This window comes from Phaeoacremonium minimum, assembly GCF_000392275.1.
Source record: "Phaeoacremonium minimum UCRPA7 unplaced genomic scaffold PA7_03_scaffold_583, whole genome shotgun sequence".
NCBI lineage: Eukaryota > Fungi > Ascomycota > Sordariomycetes > Togniniales > Togniniaceae > Phaeoacremonium > Phaeoacremonium minimum.
This window is the reverse complement of record NW_006921485.1, coordinates 195550-215750: the sequence shown is the minus strand read 5'-3', so window position 1 is coordinate 215750 and position 20201 is coordinate 195550. Positions and strand designations below refer to the sequence as shown.

At 49.7% G+C, this 20201-nt stretch overlaps 4 protein-coding genes across 4 annotated transcripts; 1 reads left to right on the top strand and 3 right to left on the bottom strand.

Annotated features, from left to right (window-relative positions):
* Positions 1–2235: 2235 nt before the first annotated feature.
* Positions 2236–4056, top strand: UCRPA7_8309 (putative heterokaryon incompatibility protein; the record flags this gene model as incomplete). The annotated part of the gene is made up of 1 exon (XM_007920826.1): positions 2236–4056. One exon carries the CDS (start codon positions 2236–2238, stop codon positions 4054–4056), a length of 1821 nt encoding a protein of 606 aa, XP_007919017.1.
* A 254-nt stretch (positions 4057–4310) lies between these two features.
* UCRPA7_8308 (putative plasma membrane calcium-transporting atpase 4 protein) lies at positions 4311–8139 on the bottom strand (the record flags this gene model as incomplete). The annotated part of the gene is made up of 5 exons (XM_007920825.1): positions 4311–4803; positions 4857–5245; positions 5301–5357; positions 5411–8002; positions 8092–8139. 5 exons carry the CDS (start codon positions 8137–8139, stop codon positions 4311–4313), a joined length of 3579 nt encoding a protein of 1192 aa, XP_007919016.1.
* Positions 8140–10228: 2089 nt separating this feature from the next.
* UCRPA7_8307 (hypothetical protein) lies at positions 10229–11032 on the bottom strand (the record flags this gene model as incomplete). The annotated part of the gene is made up of 1 exon (XM_007920824.1): positions 10229–11032. The coding sequence occupies one exon, from the start codon at positions 11030–11032 to the stop codon at positions 10229–10231; it is 804 nt and encodes a 267-aa protein (XP_007919015.1).
* A 4118-nt stretch (positions 11033–15150) lies between these two features.
* UCRPA7_8306 (putative atp-dependent zn protease protein) lies at positions 15151–16679 on the bottom strand (the record flags this gene model as incomplete). Its single annotated transcript, XM_007920823.1, has 3 exons — positions 15151–15531; positions 15586–15795; positions 15849–16679. 3 exons carry the CDS (start codon positions 16677–16679, stop codon positions 15151–15153), a joined length of 1422 nt encoding a protein of 473 aa, XP_007919014.1.
* Positions 16680–20201: the final 3522 nt, after the last annotated feature.

Below are 20201 nucleotides of genomic sequence, written 5' to 3'. Positions count from 1 at the left end.
AGTCTTGCCGGGTGTCACCTTTGGCAAAGTTCTCAGTGTAGAGAACCAAGGCTACCCATCAACAGCTAATCTGGCTCATTCATTGTTGATCAACAACCAACAGGCTATCAATTACTTCATCAAAGACTATCCGCCGCGTGAGTGCCATGAATGAGTGACCTCAAATAGAGCTAATTGTCAAAGTATGGTTTGTTGATGTTCAAGACAATGCCCGTCTCCACATCGCAGCTCTAACAAATAAGAATATTGCGAATGAGCGTATATTTGCATATGCAGAGACGTACAATTGGAACACCGTCCTAAAGGAGTTCCGTGTGCTCTTCCCGGACAGAACCTTCATGGAGGATGTCCCCGGTATATGGGATGAATTAACAGTCATCGAACAAAGAGGAAGAGCAGAGGAGATTCTGAAAGATATGGGCAGAGAAGGCTACACCAGCTTAAGAGAGAGCTTATCAATGCTAGCCGAGAGTCACTGATATGTAGTTCAGCGTGGCCCTTCTTTCGTTGCGGCCGACAGAATCCGAAAATCTGGTATTCTCGTATACTTGCCTCGCATACGAAGATGTCAATATAGACATGAAAGTCAAACCTTCATCAATAGCATATCTTGTCCTTGCGTCACAATGCAGAAAATTTCCGATGCACTCCCCATGTGCACGTGTTTGGATGAGAAGATCCAGAAGTAAGCCGTGACGGCACTTGATGTAATTCAATGGCATCGTAATGAGATTGGTGAGAATGGGCTGGGACTAACGATAAAGGCTTAGTGAAGTAAGCATTGCAAGGACAGATCATATTAAATACGGCATTCTCTCGGGCTGACGCAGCCGTTCTTTACTGTTATCGTCACTGCCGTCTTTGCCTGAATTCTGCCCATATGCTGAGGATTTAGATCGCAATTTCGTCCCTTATCAAATTGCATGCATAATCATTGGAATAAGTCCGGAGTCTCGGGTCGGAATTGGTGGACCTGAAAGGCAATCTCCCGCTTTAGCCCTTGTCCTCTGATCGACAGCCCAGCGTCTGCGGTACAATGGTACACGCATTGCCGATCAATTGCATGCTTGAGAACATTGCCGACCTTCCTTAAGTTTCATGGCCGTAATTGTCATCGACATTGAGTTGGATGACTACTTTCGCGTAGCGTCGACGGTTTACCTGAGCTTGCCGTCTTCGGCACCTACAAACGCCAGGATTTTAATGCGCGGATGGCGCTAACACGAGAGATTACACCCGTCCGACGCGGTGGCAGTGCTGGCTTGGCGCCATGTAATTCCGGAGAAGGACCTGTAAGGCACGTTTGAGCGGCGTCGTGGGTGGAGCATAAACGGATTGGGCCTATCTCGATCTCTTCACATCAAATCCGGGCCCCGGGGACCGCACGCCTGCTCGAAAAGTCAAGCTATGCAGACTTACACCGGCCTGATACGCACGACCAGGTCGATCAAGCCGTGCCAAGACCATTCGTAGATGGCGTCAAGCTGTTGGCGGGGACCGGATCGCCCACTAGGACGGTTCTTTCGGCGCCTCAAGGATGCCCGAAGATCCATCATGGTCTAGACCTTTCACAGAGGGGCCCACCAAACAGATGTATCACGGTACGCTTGCAGACAGTCGTGCCATGCCGGCCGTCTACTGCGTAGCATGTAAGTACGGTACTCGAGTACTGTACCCGCGCGAGGATAAGACTCTTAACGGCATTGCACATCGCCTGTGTTAGTCGTAGCTAAATGTGCTATCGGGGCATCCCTTGAAAACTATCATTGAATTTGTCGGCGATGCCTGACCAGGAAAAGGACTTTTCGCGGTTGGAGGCCTCTTGGCCTCCACATATTGCCTCGGACCGGTCCAGATTTGACTTTGACCAATTTCATCAATCCGGCTCCGATCGACTTCAACCTTTTGGACATTCAAGTATCTGATGCCGGCCGAATGCATTTGTTATTCGATCTCGACTAAGACGAACACCTCATGCGCTCACGTTGCTGTTCGCGCCGGTTCTTTTAGGAGACCCGACGCTACCTTGTCGAGACGACTTCTAGATCGACTGCCATGCCTATTCGCCAGCCATCCATCTGCCTCCGTCTTCCGGACAAGACGGAGGATCGACACGTGGCGTAGGCCGAAAAGAAGTCTTCTGACTCGGCGGCTCCTATCGCCCGGCCCGTTCGCCGGCGGCCTTTTGTACCAGGCTGATACCTGGCTTTAACCGTGAAGCTATAGATCGCCCCCATGGCCCACGCCTACCGACCGCTACAGGAATCAAGCGCCAGCGGCGGAGACTCTGGAGAGTTCAGGCTTATTGAACTTCGGAGAGGCGCTTCAGGAGAGCCTATTGTATGCAAGCTGCATCACTATCCTCTCGACCAAGCGCCACAATACGATGCCATCTCCTATGTCTGGGGTGACCCCACAGATACTCGCGAGATAAGTAGTCCCGCCGGCTCGAAACAGATCACAAACAATCTGCACTCTGCTCTTCAACAATTTCGCCACCCCGATCGAGAGCGTCTTCTGTGGGCAGATGCAATCTGCATCAACCAGGCCGATATCGTGGAGCGCGGGCATCAAGTTGCTGTGATGCGAAAGATCTACAATGGCGCATCGAATGTCTTGATCTGGCTAGGAGGCGAGACAGGTACCGACGAGGATGCTTTCGGAGCTATCGATATCCTCAACGAAAAACTTCCGTTAGAGTACGGCCTCCTGCAAGAGACTCGCGCGAACGTTTCAATGGCAGACATTAACGCAGCTGGGCAATTCCTCTCGAAGCCAAGGTGGCAGGCACTGGGTCGACTATTCGAAAATCCCTGGTTCTCTAGAGTCTGGGTGATCCAGGAAGTGGCTTATGGAAAGGATGCAATGGTGTTCAGGGGCTCGCGGTCGGTGTCATGGACAATTTTCCGTTCTGTCGCTTCTCGGATTCTTGGCCATCACCTGTCCAACTGGCTCGAAGCATCACAACCGGATGCTATGGTAGATACATTGAGGCACATTTCGACTGTGATGCGACGGGATATCGCGTTTCAGAACGATTTCTTCAAGATGCTGTGTCTTTGCCGGACATTCAAAAGTACTGACCCTCGAGACAAAATCTATGCACTATTGGGCATGTCAACGGACCCCGTAGCAAGAAGGATACGGCCAGACTACACCAAGGATATCACGAGTGTGTTTGTCGAGTTTACAGTCGCAGATATGACCGCCCAGACATCGTTACGACATATCATCGTCGCACCATCATACGCGCGTAGCGAGAGCATGGATCTGCCTAGCTGGGTTCCCGACTGGACCCAGGCTCCTGCCGCCATGAATTTCGACTTTATTGCAACATACCGAGCCTCTGGTGATGTGCCACCCCGATTCTCAGTGTCGCGAGACGGCCGAGTGCTATACGTGACCGGGAAACATCTCTCCTCGCCAGCCAAGATAGGGAAGACTATCTCGGAGATACAAGCCGTGAACGAACATCTCAATGCGACCGGCCAGCAGCGACAGCCCACATTCAAATGGATATACGACTGGCTGACCGACTGCCACGGCGTAGCGTTTGGAGAGAACGTCAACATATCTCGCGATTTCTGCGACACCGATGAATACACAGCGTTTCTCAAGGCCCTCTGTTGCGAACTCGATTATGACGTTTCAACGCCACCGTTCGATAGTTATCTTCGATCCATACGTTACATGTACCGACATGCCAAGACGCTACTGGGTCTGTATAACCCCGATGCGACTCTACAGTCCGACAGCTACTATAATGTTGCGAGCGTCTTCTCGCAGCAAGTTCTGGTCCTGCAACGCGATGTCCTGAACTCTGTCCTCTTGAAGCGCTTTTGCCGACTAGCTACTGGTCAAATTGGATGGGTTTCCCCGGACACACGGTTGACGGACACGGTCTCCGTTCTGTACGGTTGTCGACATCCATTGGTACTGCGTCCGGTTGACGAAATCCACGTCAAGCTGGTCGGGGACTGCTATTTCCAAGGGTTGATGGACGGTCAAGCGTTGCGTAGCAACTCGTTTAGCGAGACTGAGTTCAAGATCAAATAAAACCATTTATTGCTCACAATCCTGCTCACTTCTACCGTAGTGTTGCTGATTGCGAAGAACAAATCCGTCTGTGATTGGCCCCGAAATGAAAACCGTAGGGGAACTTGTAAATCAGTTCTTATTACTCCTGGTATCCGTACATCAAAGGTATCAAGGGCCCTAGGCAAATAAGACTTTTCTCGACAAGCACAGCCGCCATGGAAGCTATTAATGACAAAATAAATTAACAGGGAAAGAAGACGCCTTCTGCGGCTCTATTTCTTCTCCGCGACATCGCTTCCGGTATCCGAGGTGGTATGACCATGCATCTTCGCCTTCGCCTTGACCTTCTGGTCGTGGAGGTATTCGCGCATGCCAACGCGCATATTCTTCCTGGCTCTTGCTCCCCGGATGCCAGTGAGCACGCGCAATGGCGGATGGATGCCCTCCACCTCGTCTCGGTGCTGCTGCTCCAGGTCTTGAGAGATAGTCTCCGGTGCCCATTTCTTGCGAATGAACCAGGGCAGCATGGCGGCAACCCACGAGTCGGGGAAGAGACGAATTGCGGCGCCCCATGGGATGGAGATGGCACCCAGACCAATAGAGAGGCCCCATTCTTTGCCATTGAGCCGGACAATCTTGAACGCCTCGCCGCCGACGAACACAATCAGGACTTGGCCACCGACCATGATGAGGTTGATTATGATGAAGAAGTAATTCTTGTGGATAGCCTCGAAAATGTTCAACTTGTTGTCCAGGCGACGATTGCTGTAAGACAAATCATTAGCGGAGGTAAAGTTGCCTGAATAAGAAAGACTTACTTGACTTCGTTAAAAATCTGTAGCCAAACGAATGTATTGAAGACAAGCGTGTTTAGCGCCTTCTTCTCGGTCTCGTCGTGCACATCGTATCCCAGCAGCTTAGGACCACCAAAGTTGAGAACAAATGTAATGGCCAGCTGACAGATGGCTTGCCCGAAGATCATCTTGGCCATTCTTAGCGTTATCAAAGGAGCAGACTTTCTGTCGGGCTTGCGGTCCAGCACTGATCGGTTCGGAGGGTCAGTGGCCAAAGCCAAAGCGGCGAATGTATCCATGATCAAGTTGACCCAAAGCAGCTGGACGGCGTTCAAGACAGACTCCTCATCGCTGCTAGCCACAGCAGAGACGAAAGTCAGGACGACGGCGGTGATGTTGACAGTGAGTTGGAACTAGAGCCACATCAGCAACAATCCTCTAGCAACAAGAGAATCGATCGAGGCATACCTGCAAGAACTTCTTCACAGCGTCATTGACTGCACGGCCCCACATCATACCCTTTACCTATTCATTCTGTCAGTGATCCCGTACTTAGAGATTTTACGCAAAAGCCTTACAATTGACGCAAAGTTGTCGTCCATCAAGATGATGGCAGCGGCTTCCTTCGCAACCTCAGTTCCCGCAATACCCATAGCGAATCCAATATCGGCCATCTTGAGTGCAGGCGCATCATTCGTGCCATCACCAGTAACAGCAACGGTCTCGCCCAACTCCTTCAACGTCCGGACTAGAATTCGCTTGTCCTCAGGGCTTGATCGTGCCAACACCTGGAGATGAGGTACGAGCTCCTTCAGCTCCTCCTCGCTCTTCCTGCGGAATTCCGGTCCTTCCATAGCAATTCCACCGTCTTCGGGATGATAAATACCGCATTCCCTGGCAATAGCTCGGCCCGTAAGGATGTTGTCGCCGGTAACCATGCGGACCACAACACCTGCTCTCTGGCAGTCCTTGATAGCGTCCTTGACAGTAGGACGAAGAGGATCCTTGATACCGAAGATAGCTACGAGAGTCATGTCCTGATGTAACTTGTTGAAATCCGCAGCCCTGGGGTCTTCTTCCGAGACAGCACCCTCCGGTGGCCAGGACTCGAAGTCGCGGTATGACGAGGCAATCGTTCGAAGAGTCTGACCGGCATATGAGGTGATTGTCGCTAGAGTCGCTTCACGATCCTCCGCAGTAAATTCCGTGCTTGTGAGCTCGCTCGCGCTCGGATCGGCGATCACCTTGGTGCACTTGCCCACGAGAATCTCAGAAGCACCCTTCGCATAAGCCCTGAATTTGCCACTGGGGAGCTTCACCACAGTAGCCATGTATTTGTTCGCGGAGTCGAATGGGACAACCTGCACCACATTGGAGTTTTCTCGCTCCTCCTGCACGGGTCCAGCGCCAAGGTGGTCTCGGGAGAAGGTCAAGAGGGCTACTTCAGTCTTTGAGCCAATGAATGTCTTCTCTCCGTCCTGCTCGCCTTCGAAGGCAGTAGAGTTGACAGCGTTTGCCTGGATCAGAACGTTCTTAGTTTCCTGGCTCATGCCACTGACGAATTCGTTGACGGGGACATTCGGCACTGCGCTTTCTTCCGAGGCGGCACCATTCGCTCCATCGCTGCTCTTCTCGGCCGTGTCGTCGAGCGTTGGCTCCGTACCGCCAAAGCTTAACGCCTTGCCCAATGTGCAGGCCACGACGGTCATTTTGTTCTGTGTCAGCGTTCCCGTCTTGTCAGAGCACACGGTCGTTGCGTTGCCCATCGTCTCACACGCCTTGAGAATCCGCACGAGATTGTTGTCCTTCATCATCCTCGTCGTGGCGAAAGCTAGAGCCAGCGTGACTGCGAGGGGCAAACCTTCGGGTACTGCAACCACAACAACTGTGACGGAGACGATGAAGATTTGCAGAAATTCTTGACCTTTGTCGCCAGGTGTGCCATGGTTGTGGGGCAACTGAGCGAGAAATTTGATGAAGAGCACAATAAAGAGAACCAGAGCTGCACCACCGCCAACCTTTGCGATCCAGTCGGCGAGAATGTTGAGTTTGCGCTGCAGCGGCGTGTCCTCCTGTTCAGTTCGCAGCGCCATTGCTGTTCGACCGTAGCTCGAGTTGACACCGACGGCAGTCACAACAAACGTGCCAGTGCCCTCTTGGACCTTGCTGCCTGATATAATGAAGGGATCCATCTTCTCGATGGCAGGATTGTCCTTCTTCTCACGGTCCATCTCTTGCAGGGCCGCAAAGACTTCGTCAGCCGCGACTTTCTTCAACAGATCCGATTCACCAGTTGCGGACGATTCGTCACACTTGACGCCGTGGCCCTCAATGAATATGCCGTCCACAGGAATAAGATCGCCGGTGCTGAGATGCATGACGTCTCCCACCATGAGGTCGAACACGGAGAGCTCCATTGACTTGCCGGCGCGGATAACCTTGACCGTGCGATCATTGTGTTTCTTGTTGAGTCTGTTGAATTGCCGCTCCATTTGCCAGTCGTTCAGAGTGCCGACAACCACAACGATCACGATGGCCACCATAATAGCAACACCCTCGACCCATTCTACTCGAGGCTCGCCCGGCTCGTGGTCGCCGCCGAAGGTCTGGTACAAGCCAAGCGCGAGGGACACCACGGCGGCAATGGTAAGCAGGATAAGCACCTTGTCATTGTACGTCGTCCACGCCAGCTCGAGCAGCGATTTGGTCTTCTTCTCTGGCAGCCGATTGTCCCTGAAGACGCGTTGCCGATCGGTGAAGCCGTGTGTCGGCTTATTGTGGGGGGCATCGGGTACATTACCCGTCCCCTTCCCCTGAGGCTCTGTATTCCCGCCATGTCCATACTTGGGGGCGCCCTTGGCCGCGACGTCCTCGAAACTGACAGTGCCGTCCAGGACGTCCTCGTCGGGGCTCAGACCGGTGTGGCGGTCGGTGCGCAGGCCCTTTTCGAGGCCCGCCAGGCCGCCGAGGGCGTAAAAGGCGCTGAGGCTCTTTGGGTTCAGGAGCTTGGAGAGCTGTCCGGGCGAGAAGGCGAACTTGTTGTTGTCGACCCGGAACATGTCCTCCGTGCCGGGGTCTGGGGTGAAGGCATCCTCGAGGTCGAGGTGGAATTTGGAGCTGTGTTTTGTGACGCCACTTTCGACTTGGGAGGCGGCAGGCTGCTCAGCTTTCTGCAATATCGCAACGCCCCCAAAATGTCAGCCCAGAAAATGAGAAAAAATTGCGCGCCGGCAAATGTAGAAGGAGAACATGCACTTACGGTGATATCTTGAGCCTTTTCGGGCTCATTTGTGTCGGTGGCTGCCATGGCGTCGCGAAAGATATAATGTAAATATCACTAGACTTCGCGCGCGCGTTGGCTGCAGATGGTGGCAGAATTATTGGAAAAACGCCAATCGATGATATAATGGCAGACTGTCACCAATGACGTACGAGAATATCAAACGTCGAGCGTGCCACAAGTTTTGAAGGCTCTGTTGACCGATCGATTGCCTGCGGGTTGTATGTATCTATACACGCAGGACTGATGGGGATGGGGATGAGAGGTGTAGAATTGAGCAGCACGAGGCAGCCCAATGAGAAAAACAACGGCGCCGACGCGAGCACCGGCGATCAATAGAATACCGGTAGTGAGAACAAAAAAGCCGTTGGAAGGAGGGCAATGAAGGAAGTGGAAAATGTCCTTGCCAGATCAATAATTAGAAACAAAGCTGGCGAAGCAGGTGCCGGTATGTGAGAGAGTGACGAGAATGGTATGCTGGGGCCAGGGCAGGGCTGACACGACAACAATACCTAATACAATGAGCAAGCAGGTAACGGTAGTCGTTGGTAGAGAAAATGAAACAGGGAAGCTGCAACCTGTCGGCAGTTGGATGGATGGATGTAGGATCAAAGAAGCCAGAAAGAACAGGCGAGAGTGATGAATGGATCATTGTACGAAGAGGGCAATTGAGGGACAGTCTGCCCTGATGATGAGACGACACCTACCTCCACCTCTCTACCCTACCATAGACGAGACTTACACGGATGGACCAAGCAAGAACAGGCGCAGCCAAGCCGAGCGGAGGAGCTTCGTCTCAGCCCGTTTGGTTCGACCTGACTAGCTAATAAGCTACATAGTTACAGTAACGGTGAACACACACAAGCTGGACTCACTGACTCACTGACTGACTGAGTTGACTTTGACTTACAAGGACCAGCTCTGCTGGAGAAGAAAGGAGCGGAGGATCAACTGCTTGGCGTATTTTCATTGATTCGTGCCACAGCAGCCCGGTGCCCCTTGGCACCCCTTGGCAAGACCTTGGCGGGCTGCCTCCCTTTTGTAGTCCTTTATAGAGAGTCCTCAGGCGAGTTACTGAGCGTGTCACCGGCTCGAGACCGGTTAGTTACGCGTGGCTTGACTGGTAATAGCGATTCCCACTTGGCAACGCAATCTGTGGTTTCACCGTGTGGTCGTCATCTCGTCATCTTGTCATAGCTTGCAGTCGTGGGCTCTTGGCTGGCAGCTAAGCTTTGCGCAAGCTCTGGCCCGTCTCGTTGTTTGTGCTCTTGGGGTCAAGTCGGGAGGGAGACCTGCATGCTTCTGGTGGATCCTTGGTTACGCACAAGCTTCATCACAAGCATTTGCAAGGAAGCTTTGCACTGCTGCTGGGCGGCCGTTCCAAGACAGTCGGCATCTTGGACAAGTTGGACAACAGAGGGCCAAGGCCAAGCCAGAAGCACCCAAAATGACATGCCAAGCGCACGTGTTTCCCTCCTTCAGCTGTCATTCATTGATGGCAATTGGATGGCTTACGTAAACGACTGATCGAGTACAAGAAGAATACTCATTGGCCCCAGGCGCTGATGGAATGAACGTAGCGTAGAGCGATGCTCATTGTTGTTTGTTGATTGCTGATTGTTATGCCAATGCTTGACTGCTGGCATTCACTGAAATGAGAAAAAATCTAATGTTATGGGTGATGGTGGGGGAATCGCTTTGCTTTTCTTTTCGGAGATTTTGTAGGCAAATTGAGCAGTTGTTTTGGATGGTCCGTGCACGTACCATGGAGCGGTGTTGGTGCTCAACCTCGTCAGTCAAACAAACAATAAGCAAATGCTATCTTCGGCTTCTCTCCTCAGCATCATCATAGCCAGATCTAAGAACGATGCAATGCATTCACAATGCATTCACATGGACGGGATAGAAGCAATTCAGAGGTATTACGGATTCTTGAAAAGAATGGACAGCTTCTCAGCCAGATTTTATTCTAGACGCTGTGATTTGGTTTAACGTTATGTAGAGCAAACGCCAGACGCCGACATCTAATCATGCAAGAAAATGGTTCAAACTCCTCCAGATGCACTTCCTGATCAACATACCCTCCCTCCCTCATAGCCATGCATGCAGGTAAGCTTTAAACTGTCTGAAATGGGTTGAGTTTCTCTGCCTGCTTCAGGATGTTTCCCTCCTCCTTGGTATTGATAAGCAAAAAGTCCTGAATATTGGCGCCATTGATCTGAGAGTTCTTCACAACAACGTTCTGCAAGTTCGCCTGCGTGATCTTGGCCCCATCGATCGAGTCGCAGGTCGAAAAAGCAATCAGGTTGAACTTTCCACCGCTCACATCACTGAACTGCACCGTTGCCCCATTGAAGTCGTTGTCTCCCTGGACAGTCGAGTCCTGAGCTGCCACCTGTGCGCCCGTGCTATTCGTCACCAGACCAGCCTGCAGGTTGACGCCGGCCAAAACGTTGGTGTCAAGAGTGGTCAACTGCGCAGCGACGGCTGTCAACGTGCTTTGGGTCACGGTAGCGTTCTGGATCAGAGTATTGTCGACGAGAGACAGTGTGATAGCACCACCGGTCACGGCCACAAAGGACAGCTGTGAGCCCGTGACATAGCTGTTGAGCAGGATAGAATTGGAGACTCGAGATGTCAGGACCTTGGAGTTGATGATCAAGCATCCAGACAACTCTTTCCCTGCGACCTCCTCGTTGGTGATAACGCACGGCGGAGCAGGAGGTACTTCCGTATTGATTGGCTGGTAAGAATACGGTGTGTGGGCACTTCCGTAGGATTCCCAGGTATGTGATGGAGTTGGCGATGGTGTGAGGTCTCCGTGTGTCGATGTGTGGTGCTCACGCACTTGAACCGGCCCTGCCATGGCCTTCATGGTAAGGCTGCTGAGAGTGAGGAGAGTGAAGGTAGTGAGAAGCATCTTTATTCTTGCTGGTAGAATTTATAATCAGAGGAATCCCAAGGAGACAATAGGAAATAAGGAAAAAGGAAAACTAAGAAAGAAAAAGGAAGACAATGTAATTTCGTTTTGGAATAGTGTTGCGTTGCTGTTGACTGAATGCTGTCAATTGGGGCAAGGCTCACGAATTATATATCTTCGAATCCTGCACACTTTTCTAGCCAGCCTATGGCAACACTCGCCATTTTCTCACGATACTAAGCCATGCAACTGATATTAGCGGCAATGGCCTCGATGCTTAGCCTCAAGAACGGCCGCTTCTTGGGGTTCCGCCACACTGGCGGCTGATGCCAAGGTTACCGGATGACCACGACCGAGGCCAAACCTCGCATCAGCCGAGTCACCCGAATCAGATAACTGCAACATCGTGTCTTGTTTGAGATATAGATATCGGCTGAATAATGGATGAACTCGTTGCTGGACCTTGAAGATTCTAATCTTCCCATAAACAAGACATCTTCATTTTCTTCTGAGAAACTACCACGGTTGCACGAGGACAGTATCACTCCCACCGAGTATTCTCTCATCGATCTATGTGAGCAATTGGCGGAAAACTATCGGCATAAGCTTATGGCTCAATTGCGGCTTATGGCACTGCCCGTCAAGCAGCGGCCCACCGGTACATCGGGGTTTGACCCGGCGGCCGCTGTCTAAGCTTGGCGCACTAGATGCACCCATTCGGATCCGGACCCGGCACAAGCCTTCGAGTAGTGCAGCGTTGAGAGAACCTGGAGCAGTTCATTTCCTTCTTCCCGGCGACAAGTTGAGGTGTTGAGATAATCGAATATGCTTCACATACCTCAATTATTCCAAGACGATTATCATATCTATTACGAGGAGGAATAGAATCTATCGTCAAATATGAACGACCCTGCTATAAACTCATCAGGATCTGACTAGATGTAAGCAAAGCTGAGTTGATGGGATCTTTGTCCACAGTATGTTATATCATTAGAAGAGTAGAGACGCAAACTAGATTTGGTTTATTTCTTCATCAAATATAGCGTCGATATCAACGTATCTCTCTTAGAAGTAAATAGGCCTACTGCTTTATAGAGAGCCGTACTATTCGACTTAGATTTGCGGATAGGGCTGCCTTGACTGAATTAAACAAATATGGTAAGCTAGGGATTCCTCATAACGTCATCCATGATAAGGCTTCTGAGCATCTTACCCAGGGTGGCTCTGCTGCCTTATGCCTTGGAAATACATGTGCGTGAAGCAAAGCGCTATGCTGAGGCCTCTACATCCTTCCTCCTGCTATGATAGAATAAACTACCGTCACTACACACTTATCTATGGAGACACTCATTCGAGCCCTTCACACGAACTTGTCAGTCAGTTCAAGAAGACGTGAGGCTTCCGAGCTGAAGAAAGACGACCAAAACAGCACAGTATCTATATCAGTAGTGAGCGGGGGTCCAATCGCAGAGAGGTAAAAACAAGAATACCAACCCAGCTGCCGCCGCCAAAATTTCAAACGGCCGGGCCAATGTGCCCCAGGCCAGCACAAGCAACAGCACTAATGTGAAACCCGTAATGACAGCCAGCTTTCGGAATGTGTCTTCCAATACAGCCAAAATCCATAGAGGTGCTATCAGCATTGCTAAAGCGACGACGAAGAGAGCTATTGCCGCAACTGTGTCTACATGCTCGTCTTCCCCTATAATTGTTGTTGTGACTGGATGAGCACTAGCCGTAGACGTTTTATTTGAATGAATACCGAAAATGCCTGACGTCGGGGCTAGGATCAACTGTTCGAATAATTTCCGGAGCATGGACTTCTCAAGTCTAGCCACAGTTATAAGATCGGGCGCATGAATAAACCCTACTTCTTGAGAGGCTATGGGCTCGTTCCTATTACTCAACCAGGTCTTTACATTTCGCAGGTTGATTCGAGAAGGCCTCGACCTCGTCTTTAGCTGTATATAGCGACATAGCATGGTATCTATATTAACAAGTTAGCGGACTGAGGTATCTCCTAATGGCAGTAGAAACCAAGGCTACCGTATCTGTCCAAACTATCATGTATTTTCTCAAGCAGATCTCTTCTTTCAGCTTGATCATTTCGTATTGACCCATTATCGATATCAGGCGAGGTTTTCAAACTCAACCTGTTATCCAAATTTTCCAAATCTTCCTCGAGTTGTACAACATGATCTTGGAGCGTTATCAGAATGCGAGAGTGAAGGTAGTCGAATCGGCGGAGGACAAAGAAATCGTCATCAGACGCAAGACAGGCTGCGAAACCTCTATAACCGATATATTTCCTGTTTATGGTGAGCTCGTTGAGGTATGGCATGGTAATATCAATATTCTCACCAGGGCTTGTGGTCCAAGTCTTTTTGAGTAATCGGCGGCTCGGTAGCGAAGCTCCCAAGCTCAATATTAGTAGAAAGTGGTGGCATATTTTCCATATCGCGATGCTTCGAAATGGCTAAGGCGCACCTTCGCAATGGCTGAGACATGGTCCAGGTAATAGCCTGCAGCCGTCATGGGAGGTCCTCAGGTGATTGGGCCGACAGCCTCATTTTGACAAGAGAGAACGAAAACCAATCAGTCTAAAACCACTAATGCATATCAAGTTTACACAGCCCCGTTCGATCTCCCACTGTATTAAAGTCTCTTTACCCAGAGATCTTGACCATCGTGCTGACAAGGCCGCCTCTAAACTGGATCTCTGTATTTCCTGATCGATACTTGCTGTGACTATACAATATTCTTTAAAGAAATGTACCTTCCGCTCAGAGATCCTGAGATTGAGTCGCCTTGGAAATAAATGGTAAGTAGATAAGTGTGAAGTAGGAAAGGCATACGAGGATTGCAAGTGGCTAATCCACATAAGACAATGAGTACAGCAGGACATTGGGCATCGGAGAAAACTCGCACCAGTCCACCCAGGCCGACAGCTCCGAGGCCAGCGGTTTTGCGCATTAGGGTTTGGTACTGCGGACAGTGCCATTTTGGTCCTCACTCAGCAGCATGCGACACCCACTGCGCATATTGTAGAGCAGAAATCAACGCAGAAACAGTTTTTATAGAGTCATAATTCGAAAGCATATCAGAGTGTTCTGTCTCCTAAATGGCCGCCGCCGATGAGTTTCGAGTCAGACTCGACCGCGCTCTTCAAGAACAGGAGCCGGGCCATCATACTAGATGGAACGTTCAAAATAAGAGGTAACTGAGTAATTTTCGCATTGATCGCAATTTATAAGCTATGTGACACGATACATTAGAATCCAAGGAATGTATAGAAACAGGTAAACATAATACATCAGCCTGGACTTTGGCGGTTTCCTTTTTTTCCCTTTAAGATCCCCAGCGCGCTGATGAGTAGGAGCAAGCTAACGTGAGCTCAGGGTACAGCCTGAAGGACACGGAAAGTTATGAAACATAGTAATACAGGGGATTTTGAGTTTGAGAATTTTAGGATATAGAAAGCATAGCTTCTCAAATAATTACAGTACAATTACCCGTTCCGAAATCGAGCGCCGAGGGTTTTTAACCCCATCGCATATGTTATTGCTCATTTAGCCAGTTGGTTTTATAAGTTAGTAGATAGTTGATTAGTCACGTAGTAAATTGAGCCGGAAGGAGGACCATAGAAGAACACCTCCATTAGTTGTGTGTGATTTGGGTAACTACTTAGTTCGGCCAGGGTGACCAGAATTGAGTCTTCTTGACTGTACTGCAATTCCGCACCCGGCTCACCACAGCTGAAGATCAAAGCATCAACAACCCAGGAACTTGGGCATCATGGGAGATTCTTAAAGTCCTGACTGAGGTGTCTTACTTAGCTGTTACTGCAACGGACACCCATGAAACTTAACTGGGCGTAATGAGATCAGTGTGATTTCTAGAGTATTCTAAGCCCAAGATCAGAGTTCAATACTCTCGTTCATGTTTGTTATTGGATTGGTAAATGCAGCGTCACCAGCGACAGTCCGTCTCACCTGGCCATAACAATGATAGGACAAGCAGATACCGCCTAAATTATTTGAGATTTTATAGAACTACAGAGTGACTGAACGAGATTCGCAGATCATGGGGCTTCTCGGAGATCTTCATTGCATTGCAATCTATTTGTTCTTGTCATCCAGGCCCTCCCGGAGGATCGCAACTTGCTTCTTCATCTCCACCCATAAGAGATACTTATCAAGTGGATCGTCCTCGATCGAAACCCAATCATCTGCCAGACTCATCATGGCTATTTTCGGCATAGTAGCTTTTTCAGTATGAGACGCCCGAGCAATGGCCAACAACGTTGCCACAAAAGCCTCTTGTATGTATGCGAAGCTAAAGTCATGTGTGATTTTCGCAATGGCTGTGCAGAGCTTCTCTGGAAAATCAATATCCTTGTTGTCTTCCAATTTATTCTGCCAGAAGTGGCAGTAAGCAACGCGCTCGTCTGTGTTGGGGTTGTCGAAGAAGTATTTCCTATCGAAACGAGATGGGCGTTTCTATCACAAGCAGGTCAGTCATACGTGAGCACAATCAAGGTGAGCCAAGCTTACGGAAATGCCTGGGTCGAGCCACTCGAGATGATTAGTGCTCCCAATCATGAATATGCCGTCATTTGACTTGAGGCCATCGACTTCATTCAGGAAATAACTCCTAACTTCGTCATTGACAATGGTATCGAGATCTTCTAAAACCAGGTAGCAGGGAGCCATCTGCCTGGCCTTTTCGAAGATCATTCGGACCGAGTACTCTGGGCCTGCATACTGCAAAGAAAGTCAACACGACAGTGATCGTCGGCAGTCCAAGCGATACTTACAGATGCTAGTGTCCGGACATATAACATCGGCACCTCGGGGTCGAGGTCGTATAGCATATGAGCCATTGCTTTGATGGAGATTGTCTTGCCGTTTCCTGGCGGACCGTGATAAATGATGCCTCGCTTCCATGGAACCTTCAATTTCAAATAAGTGTCCTTCGAGTTGAAGAATGAGAGATGATCATCGATGATGGACTTTTTCATTTTCGGATCCAGGATCACTGAATCCCACGATGAGCTCATAATGCTCCGGTACAGCTCTGCGTTCTTTGACCACCAGCCCCCATCATAGACCCAAATCTCTCCATGGAGCTCATTGCTCCACTCACCCGCTTCCAAGATGAGATCCTCGGCCTTTTGTCTGTCCCTTGTAAGGATGTATGTGTTCGTCATGGGCGGTGAGAATACGTCTCCATCACGACCATCGACGAGGTAGACGAGAAACTCCGTATCCTTCCAGACGTACATGTACATGCCGAAGATCAGCTGTTCAGCGATACGACCACGTCCAGAGAGGCGCCGAGAGGGCGGGATGTACATCGTCCATGCAAGTGACGATGGCAACGAGGCACCGTCTTCCTTAATTGGGGTGGCGGAAGCGTGGCCGGAGAATGCATAAGCCAGCACGTCGGCAACCTCGCCCGGGACGACAACGATTTCAAACTCGGGATACTGTTTCCTCAGAGCAGCAGTTATGACGGCATCGGTGTTGATACGTTTTCCGCTGGAGTGCTCAAAGAAGGTCCGGGTGGTGCCGAATGAGCCATCAACAGCCTGCACTTGAGCGAACGGCGCCGCGCCGGGCGGGGTCACCTGAGAGTGTTGAGACATGATGCGAGTATTGGAGTTTGGAAACTTGCAATTGACTCTTCACCTTACTCGATTACTTGTCCAATTGATCAACGACTTTCGTCAATGCAGGAGCGAGTGCAGACAGGACGCTGCCACATGAGGACATATGAGCTGAATGAACAGTTGCCTAAATGTCCGATTGAGGCGAAGCATGGGATTCGTGAAACCACGCCGCTTGGGGGGGCTGATGGGCGTATGCCAAGGCAATGACACCGTGCTTATTCGTGTACTTCATCCGTTAACAGACAGAGGTTGTCTTGCCTTACTTTCACCAGCAATGAGCACCTCGTATTTGTTTGTCGATCAGTCCGTACAAAGAACCAACCACAGCCTGCGGTGACTTATAAAACTCAACCACACAAAAACCCTTCCACCACAGGGCTGTTCAACTTGACGATATAAACCAAAACCACAACACATTCTTCCACGTACGACCATAGATGGTAGAATACAGACGATCCCGTCCGCTCTCGTGTACTTAAGCTGCCAATCGCCGGACTAGTAGTTGGGTCGGTGACGACCAGCGAATCCCTGGTGTTGTACGTTTTTTAGTCTCTGTCCTTTTTTTATTTATTTTTAAGCTACCAAACAAGCCCTCCGACGCGAAAGGCCCAACTTGGTAATATCATAGGCATTGGCCAGATAGGATATCTATTGGTTCCAGATACTCTCAGCGGTTAAAGGTCAAAATAAGAAATCCCTTAAATACTTTTTTTATCAAGCCAAAGATGACTCGAAAGCAGTTTGTGCACATACCAGGTACCTTATTTGAAGAGGCATAACGTGGGTGTTTCGCATCTGGACGGGTCAGTTTCGCCGTCTCGCTGTCTCACACCCAGCAGCCGTTATGCTGTTCGCTGCTTCAAATCTGTAACGCTATTGGATATAAATACACGGCGAAACCTCGGCCCGTCCCAAACCCCTCATTCAGGAATATCTGATGGCTCGGATCTCGAACACCTTCATCGTCCCAACTGTTCTTCCATGTCTATCCAGTCAAACGAGCTGACATCACTAGCAGTGATCATGTGTCCTTATATCCACGAAAGGGATGGCGCACAGCAGTCAGCTGACCTCCAAGTCAGTCGCCATGATCGCCTCTCGAACCTTCCGCCGGAGCTATACGCAATGGTCCTTGAGCGACTCCGACCTGTTGGATCAGTCACAACGTATGAGTCCCACGCTGCTAAGCCTCTAATCCGACAGATCTATGTCGATTCTCGGTCGACCTTTGCGAGTCTTTGTCGTGCCTCTAAATTTCACCATCCCTACGCCACTAAACATCTATATAATACTGTCGTACTGAGAGATCAGCGGGAACTACTCTGTTTCTTCCGTACAATTGCCAGTGACCGTGATCTTCGCCCGAAGGTTCAATCTTTCGCCTGGATCGGTGTCTTGTCAACAGATGACAGCAACATCGAGTCGACACTGCGCTGGGATGCTGTGATGTCTTCTTTGGTTCCAGACTGCTGGGCATATATTGACTGGCCTTTGACTCTAGAGGAAGCTGATGTCGCTCGACTTGTGGGTATCGACAGCGCCGAAAGCTTGGAGGATTGGCGGGTTCTCGGTGCTGTTTTGGCCATGATCCCCGAGGTCAAGTCATTGTTTCTGCTCCAAGGTCATAAGCCAATTGATCCGCCCAGACTGCCGCCTTGCCCAGAGCAACAAGCCTTGTGGGCTCTGATGCCGCCAACAGGAAGTAGTCGTCGATATCTCCAAGAGCTTGAGACCATAATTTTGGAACCGCACGACAACAAGAGAACTGAATGTTGGGTCACAATGAAAACCCTGACGGTACTCCTCCGGAACTCGCCTTCTATCCGTCGTGTTGAGCTAAAGGGCTCTCTACTGTTGGGACGAATTAAAGGTCTTGCTCAGCAAGTCTGGCAGGTTGAAGTCCTCTCTGAAAGCGTTAAGGAACTGCTGCTTTTTCGTACATCGAAGATGAACGACATCGAAGTTATATTGACCGTATTCCCGAAGCTCGTTTCTCTCGAATTAGAGTTCGATGCCACTGCTGACTCGATGAACGATCCCGATCCAACAAAAGTCTCTGAAAATCTTCTTAGAGCTTCGGAAACACTGGAGACTCTTTCTCTAACGAATGTTCCTGGAACATCTTGGCGCGACGCAGAAGTGACACCCCTGTTACCAACTTTACGCCAAATGTCCTCACTGAGGTCTTTGACAACGGAATCTATTTGGCTTTTTGGCAGACAGGACTGTCTTTCTGCTCCTGAACTGGTCGATGTTCTCCCAAGATCTCTATATTCCCTTTGTCTTATTGATTATTGGGGTATATCGAGTGTTGACACGTTTGGTCCTCCTCTACCTGGCCCCATGAATCTGATCGACTTTTATGACTTAACCTTTTCAAAGCTTTACGAAAATTGTTTATCCCACCTCCCCAATCTCAAAAGCATCGTCCTGGGTTTACATTTGAAAGAGGACACTCCATGTCTACCGGGCGATGTATTTGAATTTTCGTCTAAATTCCAAGCCCTATTTGCGAATATTGGGGCACAGTTCTCTGTACTCTCGTCTAAGGGAGTAGCAACTCAAGGTCATTCATCTTGGGCAAACATGTGTTAGGGAAGAATGGGTCATTTTACTTGTAAACTAGAGAGCCCTGCTCGCTATAAATTTCCTTCAAGTCACTCCGATTCTAGCAATCTACCACGTGCCAGCTTATAGTATTTCCCACTCGCGGAGTCCTAAAAAATACACTGAACAGCCTCTTATCGAGACGTGAGCTTGTAGTGGCAAACAACCCAAGGGCCAGTGACTTGAGTGGTCACTGTAGTATACCCTGCACACGTACCACAGCCCTCATCACCGTAGACCAGATAACCCAGACCATTGCAAAAGCCGCAGATCCTATCAGCGCCACCACAAGAACAGGGTTCTGTACAGCTAGGACATGGCCTTGTCTTCGTACTTGTTGACCTCACCCAACTGTCTTCGTAGAGCGATTTGCCGCAATGAGCACAATTGTTGCGTGGCATAATGCGCTCAACGAAATAAGAAAATCTCGATAATAATGTCAGTCAAGAATTTACTAAGATGCGAAGACTGGGAAATAAGATTGTAGATTACGTTGACAATGGCTTGCGTAACCGGTCTCGAAGTATATAATATGTAGGATATGCTTTGAAAAAAACTCGTAGTAATAGTAAGCGAATGCAAGTGATATTCGATTGCAAAAGGTTCTTTGTGTCACTGGTTCATTCGGCTTGAAAGATGGCTCTCATCCATCTTAAATACTGGAAATTGTCGTCAGCTCTGTATGCTGTGCGCAACTAAATATAGCATGCTTGTGAGTCGCGAGTCGCTGGTTATTGATATGGGTTGGGTCTGGCCACCTTGCGTCTCAGTTGCACCAACGACTCGACGAGATAGATTTGAACTATTACAATGACCGATTATCCAGGGTGTCGTCTCGACAAGGATGTCTTTAGATTGCTTTGAGGGAGTTAAGGCCGTAGTCTGTTGGCC